The following is an 18,119-nucleotide window of genomic DNA, read 5'->3' as shown; positions in this document are numbered from 1 at the left end:
GCCTCGCCACGATGATGACACGTGTCATCACCGGGCTGCGCCACCAATTGGGACACTCGCGGCCCGTGTAAACTAACGGTGTGGCCTTACGCGGCCCGCCTGAACTAAAGAAATGAACGAGATCAGGTTTCAACCCTCATACCGCCCGCGTAGGAATTGGGGTGGGTCTACGCGTCCCGCCTCAACTTACTTTTTCTTGCTATATTGTATTTCGGGCTTGGTTTTCACGTATGGGATGTATTTTGGAAAGTGTAGGGTGTCAGGGGTGTTTTAGGAGGGTTGTTATATTTTGGGTATCACTTCTGGGTTATTTAATAAAATATATAGTGCACTCACGTTAAGTATAGTGACCCAATTTCACTTTATCCCTACGTCACGAGACAGAACCCCAACGGATTTAGGCAGAGCCTTAACATACGTTACGGGGCCCTACGTCAGTCGGACAGGGTATCAGTGATCAAGGGTTAAAACACTTAAATCGGGGCAGGACCTTTAGAGTATTAATAATTAAAAAGTTGATCATAAAAGGAATAGGGTATGCAAGAGAAAGCAAGGAATGATTAATTTTTCCTACGAATGAATGTTCCTATTTATATTAGAAATTGAAACTTGAAAACTACTCTACCTGATTCCACGTACCCTGCTTTCATTAAACGTTAAATTTGATTCTATCTTTTCAAAAGCTGATATCTATACTTCAACTAGTAGATGTCCCGCCTGTCACACCCCGCCGAAGGCGGAAACGCAAGGTGCGACCATGAAAGGATTTCAAGCATACGATAAGCAAACAACTAATATGATTAAGCATCAACGATACCGAAGTTTAAAGTTTACAAACCATAACAATATATTTAGTTTACACAACTTCCAGTTTCAAAAACACATACGACCAAAAGTTATATTGTTTATAAAGTTCCTAGGATTTGTCAAGTATATTTCCGATACGTTGAAATATACAAGGCAAAACCCCCAAAAGGTATCGTCCATGATGCATGCAACTTCTTAAAGCCACGAACCAAATTTCACTTACCTGAAAATCATGCTTAAAAATGTCAACATAATGCTGGTGAGTTCACAGGTTTAAATGACACAAATGAAACTTAGACTCATTTGATAAAAATTTAGTATGCGTAGTTAATGAAATCACGAAAGTCGAATCATGGTCTTGCAAAAACCGTGATACATGTGCCGACATAAGCCCGTAACCAAACCATAACGATGATGCCTCGCCACATCGTGCACCATGACGATGTCTAAGAATATTTGGACACAATTGCACTCCCACAGGGTCACGACCGACCAGGAGCGGGGCTCGTTAAACCCAATAGATCTATTCGACTGTTCCGCGGTCATTACCACGACTAATGGTTACTAAAGAAACAATAACACGAGGACTTCCGAGCTCTAAAACCAACCAACTTATGCGCACAAAATAGGCAAAAATGGATTTCATTCCCACTACCATACCCCGTAACCAAGCATGATTTTCCCCCGATTTAAATAAACATTTAAATAAGTAAAAGGGGCCGTGAAGACTCACAAACTGCGTTCCGTGCGTATGCTAGCAAAACCAAATGTCCAAAATAATTCCCGACCTACACGTGTCCTAATTCAATAAGACACTAGGTCTAAATATGTGTCTACTCGACAAGTCGTTCACCAAACTTGTTTAGACAAAATGAGATGTTAACCTTTTTATTTAAAATGTTAACCGTTATGACGCGTTGGTGGGTGATTATCCAAAAGTTCACATGTTAATATATATAAATATATATATATATATATGTGTGTGTGTGTGTGTGTGTGTTTGTGTGTGTGTGTGTATATATATATATATACCACACATTGTCACACAATGTCGGGACCTAGTCCTGAACTACGACCATAACCAAATAAATATATATTTCACTAACAAAATACTATATTTATTTACGTGGAACGACGTCCATAAATCCTGTCGATAAAAATATATTTTACGACCAAAATACTATATTACTCATGTGGAGTGACGTCCACAAAATATGTAAGTCGATCTTGCCAAAAAAATATATATATGTATATATATATATATATATATATATATATATTGTATTTTAAATTACTTGTAGGCGAAAATATATATAGTTTTCATGACGACGTCAAGACTTGGTCGTTTATATTTAAAACTCGATTTTTATAAGAACAATATATTTTATACTAAAATACTTATTCGCGTTGGAAAACCTGAATTTATATTCAACGTCAACTTTTACTAAAAATCTCTCAAGTCTTGTTATTAAATACAAATTTTTGTCACGAAAGCCTTGATGATTCAATCATGATCATCAAACCATAACTTCGCCTAGTTAGTGATCTATACGTTAAAATACCATTTTAACATGCCAAAACCATCATCTTACATATACAAGTCACATATCACTAAGTATGCACTTAACATATAAAATCAAGTGTTAGCATGCACTACATCATTTAAAACCATATTATGCCAAATTTATCAAGAAGCATAATATACACTTTAAAATCTCTTCTAACTGTTTTTCACTTTTTTTATTTAACTTCTTAATCCATTTTTTTATATTCCAAAAATCTAACATCCAGGATTTACCATTAACATGTTAACACTTAAACATCATCAACAAGTTCCATACCCACTTTTATCTTTCTAAAACCCCATTTTAGTAAAAATAATCTTATGAACCTTTTTCATATTCATCCAAAATCATCATCCACATGACAGGCAAACATTTAACATTTACCCTAGCAAATAACAATCTCACATAAAATACTCATACAAACTTACGTTTGTATACATACATATATATGTATATAGGAATAAAATTCCATTTTTAACTTTAGTTATTTATTTTAACAAAACACTTATTTTAACATCTCATTTTGTGACAACAATATGAACTCATAGACATTAATAGTATATAAACAATAAAGAAAGAAAAAAAAAGGGACAAGATACATACCACTAGTCTTAAACTAGGGAAGATTACTTCTTGAAAATAGATATAGAAGTTTATGTGTTGAGATATTGCTCCAATCCTCCTAATATCTCAACACCTAGGGAAGTTCAAGTGTATTTTTAGTGTGAAATGGAAGTTTGAAAGAAAAATGATAGGGGAAAATAGGGGTGTTCGGCTGTAAAAGTGAGTGTGGTGTGTTTGTATTGATGCATAAAAGTTCTGTATTATAATTTTTTTTACTTGCAATTATACTCAAGACCACACCATACTTTTGCCTCACAATTCTACTAAAATCACATCAAAAAGGGACAAGGGAATGGGGGTGGTGTGTTAGACGTAAGGGGAGGGGTAAGGTTTGGTGGTTTGGTGTTGACTTTGTAGTAACTTTTGATATGATATGGAAAGATATTTAGGTGGTTAATATAATTAGGATGTTTAGTGTTTTGTTAAAACACAATTCTAGTCTCAATATTACTAGACAATCATAGTTATACAATAGCATTTTTGTGTGGTGAAAACGACTAGTATAAATGTTAAAATGTAATCGAACCAAACTCTACACAATAAACCGAAAGAATACGGTACCTTCTTATCCGTAAAAAGTTTTATCTATTATTCACACAAAACATATAATAATGCCATAAATTTTAAAGTTACAGGCATACTGGAACCATATCAATTATATAATTTTTTTATAGTGTACAAGATAATCCACCAACGCTCGTTCTTTTTCTTTTTTTTTTTCTATATATACTCTTATCGCTACACGATAAGATGATACCAAATGACATCAAATGTGAACCCATGCATTTACCCGGATATCGCTAGACTTTATGGACTCAATTAATTATATAATTAAGTCTAAAGGCACGTAATTTAGTAAATAAATAGTGATTAGATCGTGCGGATTAACCTGAAATTTTGCCGGTTGTCACACCGCCCGCGTTGCGGGGCAATGGCCGAATAATTCTCAATCAATTAAAAAAAGACTACTATAATTTTGCTACGAAAAAAAACGATGATAAGACCGTAATTTTGGGCTCAGGGCAAAAGTGTAATTTTTCAGGACTAATGAGCCAGTGTTATGCAGCTAGAGTTATGCGCCGCCTGCGTTGCAGGGCGCTAAACCGAGTATTTCTTAGGTTAATAAGATGTACGCCTTTATGTCGGTTAGTTATACATGCTATCTATAACACGATATCAAAAAAGATACATGAAGTTAACCAATTAAAGGAAAACAGTACTATAGTTATGATAAAAAAAAATTAACTAAAACGATGACAAGCGTGTAATTTAGAGTTGGGGGCAAAACAATAATTTGTCAGGACCAATTAGCGAGTGCTAGGCAGCTGTTTGACATGAATAAAAACAAAATTAAGTGAACAAAGTAAAATAAAATACTACCATGGTTTTGCCAAAGGAAAAAAAACCATGGCAAGATTGCAATTTTTACCGGAGGTAAAATCGTAATTTTAAAATGGAGGTAAAATAATATTTTGAACTGATGGCAAAAACAATTTTTTTTTATTTTGAAATGGGGGCAAAATCGTAATATTTTAGCTGCGGGCAAAATCGTAATTTTTAGCTGGGGGCGAAATCGTAATTTTAAACTGGGAACCAAATCGTAATTTGGCAGGACTCTAACTGAGGGCATAACCATATTTTTATTTTGAACTGGAGGCAAAATTGTATTTTTTTCAGTGAGGGCAAAATCGTAAATTTAAGCAAGGGACAAAAACAAAATTTTATTTTGAATCGATGACGAAATCGTAATTTTACATCTGAGATAAAATTGTAATTTGGCATCACATATAAATCACTATTATATGAAAAAAGAAAAAGAAAAAAAAAACAAAAGTCGCCGCCCAAAAGTGGCCAACCGTTTACCAACACTATTCCTTGATAACGTAATCAATATGAAAATGTATATGTTGAAAATTAAGGTATACTTACGTATACATTACATAACATATGATTTCATATGTAATATTTTAAATATTATTTTATATATTATAATTAATTTAACTGCTTCACTTATTTGGTGCTTATAATTTCTAAAATATGATGTTTCATAAAATGATGAATATGTCATTAGGACGAGCATATTTTTATCTACATTTTGAACCAAGTTTCAATAAAAACAGAGTAGGTTCAAATATAATGTATTTTTATAATTTAATTATTAAATGGTTCCGGCGCTTGCCCAAAATACCTCATATTTCCTTTGGTCAATTTACCCATGATGCATTCTTTTAATAACATAAGTTTTTATATATTTTATATAAATAAAATTTTGGGAATGTTACATGATGGGCGATGGAAGCTTCTACAACTTTGTCTTTTCTGCTGACACATGGGCACGCCCCCGTGCTCACTGCGCACGGGGCGTGTTCAGTCTTCTGTCTTCTTGTTTTGCTTGGGAAGATGCTGTCGGGAGGTCGGGCATGCCACGTTTGCTCATTTTCTTGTATTTATGTTAGATTTAGCTGCCTTTTTGCTTCTTTTATTTATTTGAGCTCATTTAATCCTGAAAATACAAAAGGAAGACAAAAGCACACTTTTTCCAACATTAGTACTAAAAAAAGGGTTAGTTTTATGCCACAATTGATGTAATTTATATGTTGCATTTTGTGCACATCAGTTAGATTGTATGTGATATATTTTGTTTGCAGGAATCTGTTTTGGGATTTATGTGTAGCGTAGGGTTTTAGTTCATTTTTCTTTTCTTGAAGAAATTTGTGTTTGTTATTGCTTATCTGAAGTTAATTTTGATTTGATTGGCAATTGTGTTTTTGGCATGATCAGGTAGAGATGGGCATATCGGGTATTTTTTTGGTACCAGGAACCGGTTCCTACCCTGACCCGGTTCTTGTTATAGTGTAGGGTAACCGGTTCTTGTAGGAACCGGGTCCAGTTCCTAACCGGGTTTAGAGCTTGAATACTGGAACCGATAGTAACTGATCCCGGGTAGGGTTGGAACCGGGTTCTCTGAAAAACTGGTTCCACCGGGTATTTCTAAAAAATCGCTGAAATGATACTGTAACCGGTTCTTTAAAAAAATCCTTATATTGATCAAAATACTACAATTTTAAGGAACATACAAACATATTAAAGAAATTACAAACATATTGAAGCCGGTGTATTAAAATTTGACCGTTTACTTGTCGATGTCGTGGATGCTTCCATTTGACTTGCGGCTCGCTTTGGTGGTGCCACTTCGGTACAATCGTCTTCCGAATCATTAGTTTGTACTTCTTCATCCTCCTCTTCATCAACTATCTTGTTCTCTAATTCCACTTCGTCTTCTAGACTTGTTTTATCTTGAATACGGTCCACGGCATCCAAATGATCCCTTAGGAAAATTTCCATCTCTATTGATTCCGGTGTTAGCCTTGTTCTTCGTATGGACAATACCCAGCCACTAAGAGAAAACACACTTTCCGAAGCTACGGTGGAAGCTTGGACCGTTAGTATATCACGAGCCATGGTGGCTAGAATCGGGAATTCCGATTCTTTTGATTTCCACCATGACAAAAGATCAAACTTTTTATATTCCTCGGCGGTCATAGTACGCGAATAACATGTTTCTTTATATATACCAAGTTCACTTGATGGGGCGTTACCTCTTTTTTGTTTAGCCATTTCATCTCTAACGACATTCAACATCGTTATGATTGGGTCTCCATCAGTAGTCGTTCGACTAGTGGCCGACGAACGAGACTCAAACACATTACTAGCATTATTTTCCCCATATTTTTGTAAATAATGATCATAATGTTTTGATAAATTAGTGTTAACATTCTTTTTGATTTTTTCTTTTAACCTTGGATCCTCCTCATGCATATCCAACTTGTCGTATATTTCTTCAATCAAAGCTTCCACACCCGGCACATTTAAAATTGGATTTAAAGCGGCGGCACATAGAAAAACGGGTGGTAGATCCAAAAACTATTTTTTAAACTTTTCAATCATCGGTTTCATCGTCACTTGAATTTTCAAAATTTTTAAAATTCGTAGTGATCATATACAACTCCGAAAGAACAAGAGAACTAGTAGGGTAATAAACACCCGAAACATTAGTTGTTGCCGTTTTGAAAACTTTTAATAAAGTACCTAGTTTTCAGTGTTTCCCCAAGCCATATCGGGTAAAGGGTCGACTAAGTAATCATCGCTTAGTGATGTATGAAAAGTTTTTAACGTGCCCATTTGTTTTAAAGCCATTTCGAACATAAAACAAGTAGGATTCCAACGAGTTGGTATATCCCAATTAGGTCCAATTAATTTTTGATTAACATCCTTACAAAGGTTTTTATATTCTTGATATCGTTCTTTTCCACTTTTGAAAATGTCATGAAGCATAATTCGAAAAGCTTTAACAGATTCCGAAACAAAAGTATCCTTTAGCCCCATTTGCATAACTAAATTAATAATATGTGCAACACATCTTGTGTGATAAAACGCCCCATCAATAACCGGTTTCTACTTTAATTTTAATTTATCAATCGTCGTTGTGTTATTTGAAGCATTATCAAATGAAATTGAAAAAATTTTATCCTCTAAACAATATTTAATGATTGTGGCATTTATAATTTTAAAAATATTTTCACCGATATGAAGAGAAGGAAACTCGTCAAACGTAATCGTACGCTTCATCATTTGCCATGTATGGGGATCAACCCAATGAGCGGTGACACAAATGTACGATTCGGGTAAACCATGTGGAGCCGACCACACATCACTAGTTAAGTTAACACTAGTTTTAAAATTTTTAAAAAATTCAATCAAGTCTTTTATTGCATTTTCCCATAAATTTAAACAATGACGTTTTAAAGTGCGACGACTTACATGTTTGTAGCGTGGTTGAAGAGTCTCTCTAATAACCTTAGTTAGTTGAGGGTTTTCGAAGTGTCCAAACGGCAATGATTGCTGAATCACCAACTTAGCCATCCTATCCCAAGCTATCATGTGATCATAACGAAATATTGAACAATCCTTTGAGAGTTGTACTTGACCGGGCGTAACATCTTTCAAAGCCTTGCAATATTTGTTCTTTATATGTTTCGTCAAAGTTGAATTGGAGTCCTTGCTTAACAAAGCTCCACAATGTTTGCATTGAGCCTTTTGCGAGCCGTCACTCATTTTCACAAAATCCCAATTGCACCATACATCTTGATTCCGATTATGTGTGAGTGTCCCAACGACATATGGAGCTGATTGAGGAGCCTTGTTGACGGATGGAGAGTTGGTGGTTTTGGAATTATTGGTTGCCATAGTATAAAATGAATAAAGAAGTAGAATAATAATCAAGAAGTAGATCAATGTGGTGTGTGGAATCGATTCTGATCACTATTTATACATGCTGTAATCAGTTCCAACGGTCATATACATTAAATGGGCAACGGCTAGTAATTGATTCCAACGGTGATAAAATAAAAAAGGTAAGAATTTAATGCACCGGGTATTGTTTTGTATACGGAGGAACCAGTTCCGGGTAGGAACTGGTTACGACCCTATTTTTTTAATAAAATGTGGAACCGGGTAAGAACCAACGGGTATTTTGAACCCGGACCCGGTTCTTATATACGGCAGGTAGGAACTGGAGCCGGTTCCACATAGGTTCTACCGGGTTAGGTTTGGAACCGGGTATTATGCCCATCTCTATGATCAGGTGAGATGAGGCAAGGAGGAAAGAGTCAAACCCTTTGATCATTTGTTGATTGTGGTGGTGGATGGATGAGGGAGGAGGTAGTGGTGGTGGAGATGGGTGGTTGTGGTGATGAATGGCGGTGCCAGTGGGTGTGTTTATATTATATATATATATATATTAAAAGTTTATGCATTAAAGACTTGTTCTTTGTACTAATGTGTATATAAGACTTGTACTTTATGTGTAAATGATCAAATTACCTTCATAGTTAACAGACTTGGTGAATGATGTTAGAAATTTGGACTCAAATGATTAAGAAAAGTGACTATAAGGACTCAATGCATTAAACATTTTAATTTTAGACTCAAGTGATTAAAAACCCTAAAACACAAAAACTCAAAAAGTAATTTACCCTTTTTTTTTATAACGGGTGACTCATACACTCTCTAAACGTTCTTCTAATTCTATAACAATGTCTGCCAGGCAACTAAAACTTTCAACTAAGAAGCTCTTTGATCGAAGTTCATTCACCCACTCAAATCAAAGCCTTATCAATTATAAACATGGGCTACATACTAATATTGGGCCACACCAAAATAAATTAGGGCCCCATTGTTTTCAACAACCCGAACTCTAGCTTTATATGCATGGGCCAGCCCAGTCATTAAGTTGAACATCGACTCAAACCATTTCAAATGTTTCAATCTCGATATGTCATCGACACAAGCCTTTCCTTTTGAACAGAGATGCACAAACCAGGTCAGGTTTGGATTTGACTGCTTCGGGCCAGGTTTTACTGGGTTCAAATCGATTTCAAAGTAAAGGGTTGACCGGATCTCAACCCTATGGCTGAGCTGTTTTTTTGTACACCTACTTTAGAATATATACAACAAACGGCTCGTTGCAGTAAAATGATTAGATAAAAACGTAAAACGAACATTTCAAGAACTAAAACCAGTCTAAAAGTTGTAATTCATCCATGTAAGCATTCTCAGACAATTAAACCAAAGATTTACAAGAGTTACAACTTTGGGCATTACTCTTCTAAGCTGTTTTAATTCAAAGAAATGCAACAACTTCATAGATTTTTGTAGCACAAAAGATCGAAGTGCCACTCATGGGCGGTCACCCCCTTCAATCATATCTTCTTCATCCTTTAAGTTGCATAATCCCTAACAATGGTTGTAGTTTCCAAATCAATTAAAAGCATGATGACATCAAGTAATAGGTTTAAGAGGTGTTCACGGTCCGATTCAAACGTTTTGACAAAAATGGGCGCCAAACCATTGACTACAATTTTTGAAAATAACAAACCAAACCAGTCAGTTATAGCGGTTTGACGGTTTGGTTTTTACAATTTGAATATAATTTTATTCTTTTTTCAAAATCACAAGCCTGTATAAAATATTTTAGATAATACGCTTCATGATTTTTGTGACCGTAAATGAAGTTGGTTGACTAAAAACACATTTTCAGAATTTATGGTAACGATTAGTGTGTCAAACATTATTACAAACATCCTACCACATCAATAATATTAATATTTTACTTAGGGGCTGTTTGGCAACATCTGAATGGTTAAGTACCGAACCAGTAAGAGGTCTGAACCATTAAGAGCCTGTATAATGCTTAACTGTTCAGAGGCAAATGTCTGACCAATTCAGATTAGAGGTCTTAACCATTCAGACTCTGTATAAATCTTAACCATTCAGAAGCAAATGTCTGAACCATTCAAACATCTGCTGGTGAAATAAACAGTCTGAACCATTAAGTGCTGAACCAGTAAGAAGAGGTCTGAACCATTAAGAGGTAAACAAACAACCCCTTACATGATTTAGGAGGCTTTATGCATTAAAAATACACTCCTAACTTTTGACCCATTCGATTTGATTATACTGTTGATCCGTTAGAGATAAAACATTAACCAAAACCTAATTCTAATCAACTGTCACATCTAGTTTATATGTTAAATCACCATTTTGATATTTGTTACAGAAAGTATGCATATCTCTTCATAATTAAAAGATTTATAGAAAGACTATGAAATATACCTTGTACTGTTATTATTTGCATTGAAGCTTTGACGTCGGGGCTTCTCATCTTCATCGACATCAGAATCATACTCTTGGCCACTCCATATGCGAGGTTTTGGGCGTTTCTCCATTGGCTCCTCTACCTGTTTATTTATTTACATTTCAAATGAAATAAACACGAAACAGTTATGTGAATATTGTGCCTAAAACATTAATGTACTTGCCTCTTCAGGGACTTCGGTGACAGGTGGCGTTATCTGAAATGGCACACTAGGAGAATGCGGTAACCTAGACAGTTGCTCCAGCAGCATGTTCCTGTGATATTTTAACATACGTCAAAATTAGCTTTGCAAACAAACTCATGTGTTCGTACGGTTTCATAGTTACAAAGTTTCAGGGAATTCCCTTTCTGCGACATTATTGAAGGGCATTTTAGACATTTGGTTTAGTCAGATAACTCTTTCGAGCATGGTTGCAAAAGTCGCTAGGCGCTCCCTAGTCGGATTCGGGAGTACTCGGGAAGTACTCGGCTTAGGCGGAGATTACTCGGGGAGTAATTGGCCTGGGAGACCAGTACTCGTGCCTCGGCAGCCTACCTTGTAGCGAGTACTCGGAGAGTACTCGGAGCCTAGGCGGGACTTTTACAACCATGCTTTCGAGGCAAACCCATCAAACAAAGCTATCTACAGATGTCTTAAGCTATAGAAGTTTCCGATACTAAGTAGCATTGTAGTAACTACAAATCTGTTGCATAAATTACTTGTGAACAAAATTAATAATAAAAAATAAATGTCATCATATAATATGTAACTTGTAATTACTAAAAGATAATAATAATAAATAAATAAATATTAAAAATTACAGCTTTGCTATTGGTGGGATTTACTGAGTCTGATGATGACAATAATAATAAATGTCATCAAATAATATGTAATTTGTAATAACTACAAATCTTTTACCCAAAGTACTAGTGAACTAAAACCGGTACCTATCTATATTTATAATTGTAATAGCGGCTTTAAGCCACCCTACATATATCATTCATTTCTAGAAAAGGTAAAATAAACTGTCGGACGCTGTTAATTTAGTGTCTTTAATTTTATTTCTTCTGCAATTTTAGGTACCCGGAGAAACAAAAAAAAATACGAAAAAACATTAAAAGATTCACAAGGTACTGAAGCTACTTTTGTACTAATCAGTAATCATAATATAGCAAATGTTTTTTCCTTAAACAAGAAAGCATGGAAATATAATACTGAAATCAGCATACAGGGTCGACCTAGTTAAGTACAATATAAATAATTATTATATTCTCTAAGAAAACTATTGAAACAAGCCTAGTTATTATAGATGTCCCATGACTTCAACAAATGTATACTTATTGCAAGCATAAATGTATATGAACTACAAATTTAATAGGAACCAAACATAACCTATCCCCTTGACTTTATTAAGATATAAACAAACTATGGTCATCAAAACAAGTAATATACAATGGCAAATTATTATACAGGCTCAAGTTAACCTGCATGTAATTTATATATATTGTCATACTGATTTATATTTACATGGAAATCATGAGGGGCACAGACATTGTGGTCCGCAAATTCCTACAAGGCTCAACACATCAAATAAAGCTCTCCTAAAACACATATATACAAATACTATTTTCTGACGGATTTTACCAGGAAGCAACCAAGAAAGACTTATTTGTTCATAAAACAATTTGTTAGACAAATATGCACAAAATGGTAACATCCATCGGAGAGTAGTTCATATTCTTCACCAACCAAGTGACCATTTAGTTGAAGATTAATGATTAATATATCATTTTAATTAAACGTTTCATACAAAGATATACTAAACAGAAAGTATGTGATCGAGGTTAGAAGCATAGTTGTCAATAGCGAATAGTGGACAATAGCGTCAAGCTATCTATACACTACGTAGCACAATTTTATGTTTAGCGATACACTATAAAAAAATTTTAGATATATTTTATATGTATATTTTTATCAAAATAGGCTGTTTTAATATGTATATTTCAAAAAAAAAAAAAAAACCTAAAATCCCGCTATTTCACGCTTTGTAGTCGATAACCATCACACAACGAACGCTATTCGCTATTAACAACTATGGTTAGATAGACAAGAAATAACCACTATGCAGTCTCACCTAATTTTCTCCAAATCTTTCGGTGTATTTTGGTTGTCAAGGGGACTCGGTTCAACATGAAGAGTGTAATCCGGTCCAAAATACTCGTAATACTCATTGTACGGCAGTTTATTTTCAGGTTCAACCCCAACCGCAACTGCTGTCTGCAAATTTTCAACAAATCAAATTCAATCGTAAGTATTCACACTCATAACATTATATTCACTACACACACACGCCACAGAGCGAAAGAAACAACCTCATAACACCAACAACGGGCCACATTGCGGATTGTATAACCGCCACCACCTAACACCATGAGCGGAACATTGAACGACCGAAGATACCTAAGACAATCCGCATGACCTTTAACAGACAAATTGAAGCACCCGAGTCTATCACCGGCCAATGAATCGGCCCCGCATTGAAGAACGACAGCGTCAGGCTGATAAACTTCCATAACTTTGTGAACGATTGGTCTGAACAGACCACGGAAGCTATCGTCGTCCATCCCGTCATTTAATGGGACGTTTAAAGCGTAGTATTTGCCCTGATTTGCACCGATGTCTTTGATGTGACCCGTACCGGGGAAAAAGTCCCCGAACTTGTGGAAAGAAACAGTCATCACCCTGTCGGTGGTGAAGAAAGCTTCTTCGACCCCGTCTCCGTGGTGAATGTCGATATCTACGTATAATACACGCTGCATAATAATAATGTTAGGTAATTCTGAAATGCTTATAGTGCGTATAACACACGTAATCGTAAATTATATTTATATTTTTACACCCTACAACATGAGATGGAACAAACTGTTTAAAGGATATCAGTACTCAAATTCTACTTATATTACAATCTTGGTTTAAAACTGTTTATATTGGCAAAAAAAGGCGCACATCATGTAGTTCAATGTCAAAATTACGGTTTGTAAGAGGTTTATATGTAAGATCAACCGAAGGAGTGAAGAAACTACGAAAGGTCAAATTACCCGCATATATTATTATCTGACATTTAACCAATGACACTCCTAACTTCCATTTACGTAGCCATGGACAATCCCACTCGATAATCATCATAATTTACACTTGACTTCCACTCGTTTCCAAATGATGATTATGAACGAAATGGAGAAACGTACAACAAGTGAAATTGCGCGTAAATCAAGTGTATATTTTTTACTACTCATAGTTCAGATTACTAAAATAGTAAAATCCAATTCCCCTTTTTAACACCCACATCCAAACACCCTACATATCAAACTCTCATAAACAAAATCCCAACACACATAAAACAAAACAAAACAAAACATAAGAAATGACCAAACACGCATACCCTATGAACTTTCAAAAGCTCAAAGATCCCAAAACATCATCATCATCATCATACTCAGTAAATCCCACCAATAGCAAAGCTAAGGTAGGGTCTAAGGAGGGTAGATGTAGACAGCCTTACCTCAACCCCATAAGAATAGAGAGGTTGCTTAAAGTGAGACCCCCGGCTCGATTGCAGTTTTGTATCAAGCCTTGGACCTAAGACACATAACACTCATACAATCGGGACAGAGACTGATTGGTGCATGTACCCCCGTGTCTTTCAGCTATCAACGTCACCACATGATACATGATTAACCATCCGCCGCTTTTAACGTTATTTTCACGAAATTACGACCAAAATGTGAAACCAACAAACCGTACAAGTTAAACCAACTGTAAATCAAGTCTATATCTTTAACAATTATGCTAATGAGATTGCCCCTTAAGTTGTCAAATTACCGGTATGAATTATTATCAGCCAATGAGTCGGTATCGAACTATGGATTATTATCGGTCAATGCAGCATTCAAATATCAAACTATTATAAACAAAAACAAAACAAATATAATATAAATAATAGAAACAAAAACATAAACATAAGAAAAAATGCATACCCTGTGAACCTTCAAAAGCTCAAGAATCCCCAACACAATATCATTAACATAACAAAACCCAGACGCCTCACTCTTCTTCGCATGATGCAACCCACCCGCCCAATTCACAGCGATATCAGCATCCTGTCTATTCAACTTAACAGCAGCACCGATGGAGCCACCAGCCGAGGCCTGACAAAACTCAAAAATCCCATCAAAAACCGGGCAATCTTCGCCCACATTAAACCGTTTCAGATGCCTCGTATGTGTGTGATCCTGAACAGTGTCCGGAGTAACCGACGCAAGAAAGTCGACGTAATCATCGGAGTGGAACCTCCGGATGTCTTCTGGGCCGGCGGGGAAGGGGCGGACGATCTCCATGCGACGGTGGAGAGAGTAGTGGACGATGAGGTTGTGGGCCATGCGGATGCGGTGGGGTTTCATTGGGTGGCCTTGCCCGTAGTAGTAGTCGCCGATTGAGGGTTCGTAGAAGTAGGAGACGCGGCGTTTTTTGCCGTCTGGACCGGAGGGGAGAGAGGCGGTTCCTACGGCGGTGGTGTCGACCATTGTGGTGGTGGTGGTGGTGGTGGTGCGGCGATGGTGAGGGTGGAGTGGGTGGGGATTTGGGTCCAAAGGAGAATGAAGTGTAATTGACCTAGGTCTTTTTTTTAAAGGGGTTAATGGATTTAAACACCCTCAACTATTTCTATTTGGTCGCCAACACTTTCAACTTTGACTTTGGCTTACACCACTCTCAACTTAACACATTGTTTGTCATGGCACCCCCTCGTTAAATAAACACTAACCTGGTTAGGAAAATTAGCCTACGTGTCAATTTAATCTGATGTGGCATGTATGACGTGTAATTTTTCCCTGATTATCCCTAATATCCTAACAACAGAACTATCTGTTACCGGAGATTTCAGAACTGTCATCACCGTTCGGTTCTTCGCCAGAGCGTGTAGCGGCGTACTTCGCCGAAGCATTACAAGCATGAATCATCAGTTCATACATCAGAACTTAGACGCCGCTCACGTTCAAAACCAAAACCCTAGCCCTAGCTCAAAACCAGAAGATTTGCAACGCACTTCAATCCTACAATTCAATCTCTCCGTCAATCAAATTCTCACATTTCACAGCGAATCAAGCGATTTTTCAAGCGATAGAAGGTAAAGAAACCGTTCATACTATAGATCTAGACATCATGCAAGGTCTCCAGTGGCCAGGATTGTTCCACATCCTCGCTTCCAGACCTCGCAAAATCAAATCGCTAAGAATCACCGGCGTCGGCTCTTCGATTGAACTCCTTAACGCCACCGGCCGTCGTCTTCACGATTTCTCTAATTCTCTCGGTCTTCCGTTCGAATTCGTCCCTCTCGAAGGTAAAATCGGCAACATCTGTTCAGATCTGAATAATATCAGTTCAGATCTGAATAATCTGCATAATAATATGAATAATTTGAATAACATGAGTATAGATCTGAATAATATGAACAATAATTTGATGAATAAACTCGGAGTGAGATCCGATGAACCTGTGGTGGTGCACTGAATGCATCACTACTTGTATGACGTCACTGGAAGCGATTACGAAACCCTACGGTTACTAAACGTACTAAAATCAAAACTAATAACAATCATCGAGCAAGATCTGAGCCACGGCGGGAGTTTAAAGACGATGAATCAGGGAAAAATTACACGCCATACATGCCACATCAGATTAAATTGACACGTAGGCTAATTTTCCTAACCAGGTTAGTGTTTATTTAACGAGGGGGTGCCATGACAAACAATGTGTTAAGTTGGGAGTGGTGTGAGCCAAAGTCAAAGTTGAGAGTGCCAACGGCTAAATGGCAATAGTTGGGGGTGTTTAAATCCATTAACCTTTTTTTAAAGTATGGAGGGTGGTTATTGTTGTGATTTGGGTGCATTTAGATGTGTACAAATTGGGGTTTTTTTTTTTTTTTTTTTTAAACTGGTTCGGTTTTTTAACTGAATTGACGGTTCTTTAAAAATTGGTTCAGTTTTTAAACCGGTTTTTTATGATGAAAACCCGAACCGGTACAAACTGATTCGGACCGGATTTAAATAGGTTTATTTTGCAATCGGTTCATTTTTGAACCGGTTACAAAGATAGTGAATAAGAAGCGATCTACAACCCTTGGGATAGGTTGAGTCGAACCGGTTTTCCAAAATCTGGTTCCGGTTCTTTTCAAATTTAAAACCGGTTTTTTTTGTACATGTCTAGTTTGTGTTAGGGGTTTGAAGTTATGATATTACGTGATAATATGCTAGAAAACAAATATGATATTTGTGTGTTTGGGTTTAGTGTAAATGGGTTTGGGTTATTTTGGGTTGGACTCATGAATTTGTTTAGTTAAATTGGTTGGGTTTATGGGTTAACCTGTTTAACCCAGTTATTTTTTGTTTTCTTTTTATATTGTTTTATGATTTAAATTATCTTTGTTTGTATGCTAAAATATTAAAACTTAAAAGAGAAACTAATACAAAATTTCATGATTAAAATATTGTTGTTTTATATATATTTAAATTAAATATTTCTATTGTGAAAATGTAAATTTATTGTATTAATATGCCAAATTTTCAATAAAAAAAGGTTTAACATATCCTGTTCGAGTCAACCTTCGAATATTTGTGTTGTATTTAAGTTAATATGTCTAACATGATCTTCGAGTTCGTGTCGGGTTGGACCCACTAACCTGACATGTTTAATGTCCCTAATGTTTGGTTTGATTTAGGAGGGATATTGTTAGTATATAATTAATGTTGGTTTTACACTATACATAAATTAGGGTTTTTGCATGGAAAAATAAGTAGAATTACGTATGAATATGTTTGATAAAGATACCAAAGACACTAACTTGATGAATGAAAACCATATAAAGGCAGTGAAGGATGGTGCTAACGGCGAATATTGGTTGTGGGAAACACATAACAACACAGTTATGTTGAAACCTTGAAGTATAAGTGAATAATGAATTAGTACTTTCCTTAATATGTATGTTTGATCCATCATTACATATGCACAATCTCTTAGTTCGCCTTTGACATTGACTTCATCATTTAAGCCTTCTCTCTACTTCTCTAAAGTACTTCTAACTTGTTTTATTTGTTATATAAGAATTAAAGTAATAATCTTTTTTGATAAACATTATTGGTCTTGAAACCTAACATGAGGTTTAAGGGAACATCAATATGCACACTTAGCGGCATCTTTTTTTGCATGATCGATATCTTTGAGAATAGAGGAAAGATGGATAGATCAATATATAAGATTCTCTTAAAAAATCTAAAAATAAGGGATGGCTAGATTGGATCCATCCTAACTTGGAAAAGGTAGACTGCTACTTAATTCATTGTATTCACTTAGATAGTGTAGCACATCAAGA

General features: G+C 35.9%; 2 protein-coding genes and 1 long non-coding RNA gene across 3 annotated transcripts; 1 reads left to right on the top strand and 2 right to left on the bottom strand.

Moving 5' to 3' along the window:
• Positions 1-782: 782 nt before the first annotated feature.
• LOC110871474 lies at positions 783-1,683 on the bottom strand. The gene is made up of 2 exons (XR_002553767.2): positions 1,541-1,683; positions 783-1,030 (listed from the first exon to the last, which is right to left on the bottom strand). It is a non-coding gene; the product is annotated as an uncharacterized LOC110871474 (long non-coding RNA).
• A 7,851-nt stretch (positions 1,684-9,534) lies between these two features.
• On the bottom strand, positions 9,535-15,362 carry LOC110873717 (histone deacetylase 6). Its single transcript, XM_022122722.2, has 6 exons — positions 14,731-15,362; positions 13,066-13,506; positions 12,828-12,970; positions 10,877-10,967; positions 10,671-10,795; positions 9,535-9,791 (listed from the first exon to the last, which is right to left on the bottom strand). Exons 1-6 carry the CDS (start codon positions 15,274-15,276, stop codon positions 9,776-9,778), a joined length of 1,362 nt encoding a protein of 453 aa, XP_021978414.1. The 5' UTR covers positions 15,277-15,362; the 3' UTR covers positions 9,535-9,775.
• Positions 15,363-15,553: 191 nt separating this feature from the next.
• LOC110870554 (scarecrow-like protein 23) lies at positions 15,554-16,261 on the top strand. The gene is given in 2 exon segments (XM_022119734.1): positions 15,554-15,562; positions 15,611-16,261. Coding segments are annotated over 2 exon segments (660 nt in total).
• Positions 16,262-18,119: the final 1,858 nt, after the last annotated feature.

Source organism: Helianthus annuus, chromosome 8, assembly GCF_002127325.2.
Source record: "Helianthus annuus cultivar XRQ/B chromosome 8, HanXRQr2.0-SUNRISE, whole genome shotgun sequence".
Lineage (NCBI taxonomy): Eukaryota > Viridiplantae > Streptophyta > Magnoliopsida > Asterales > Asteraceae > Helianthus > Helianthus annuus.
Note: the sequence above shows the minus strand (reverse complement) of the source record. Positions and strands in the feature narration are given on the sequence as shown.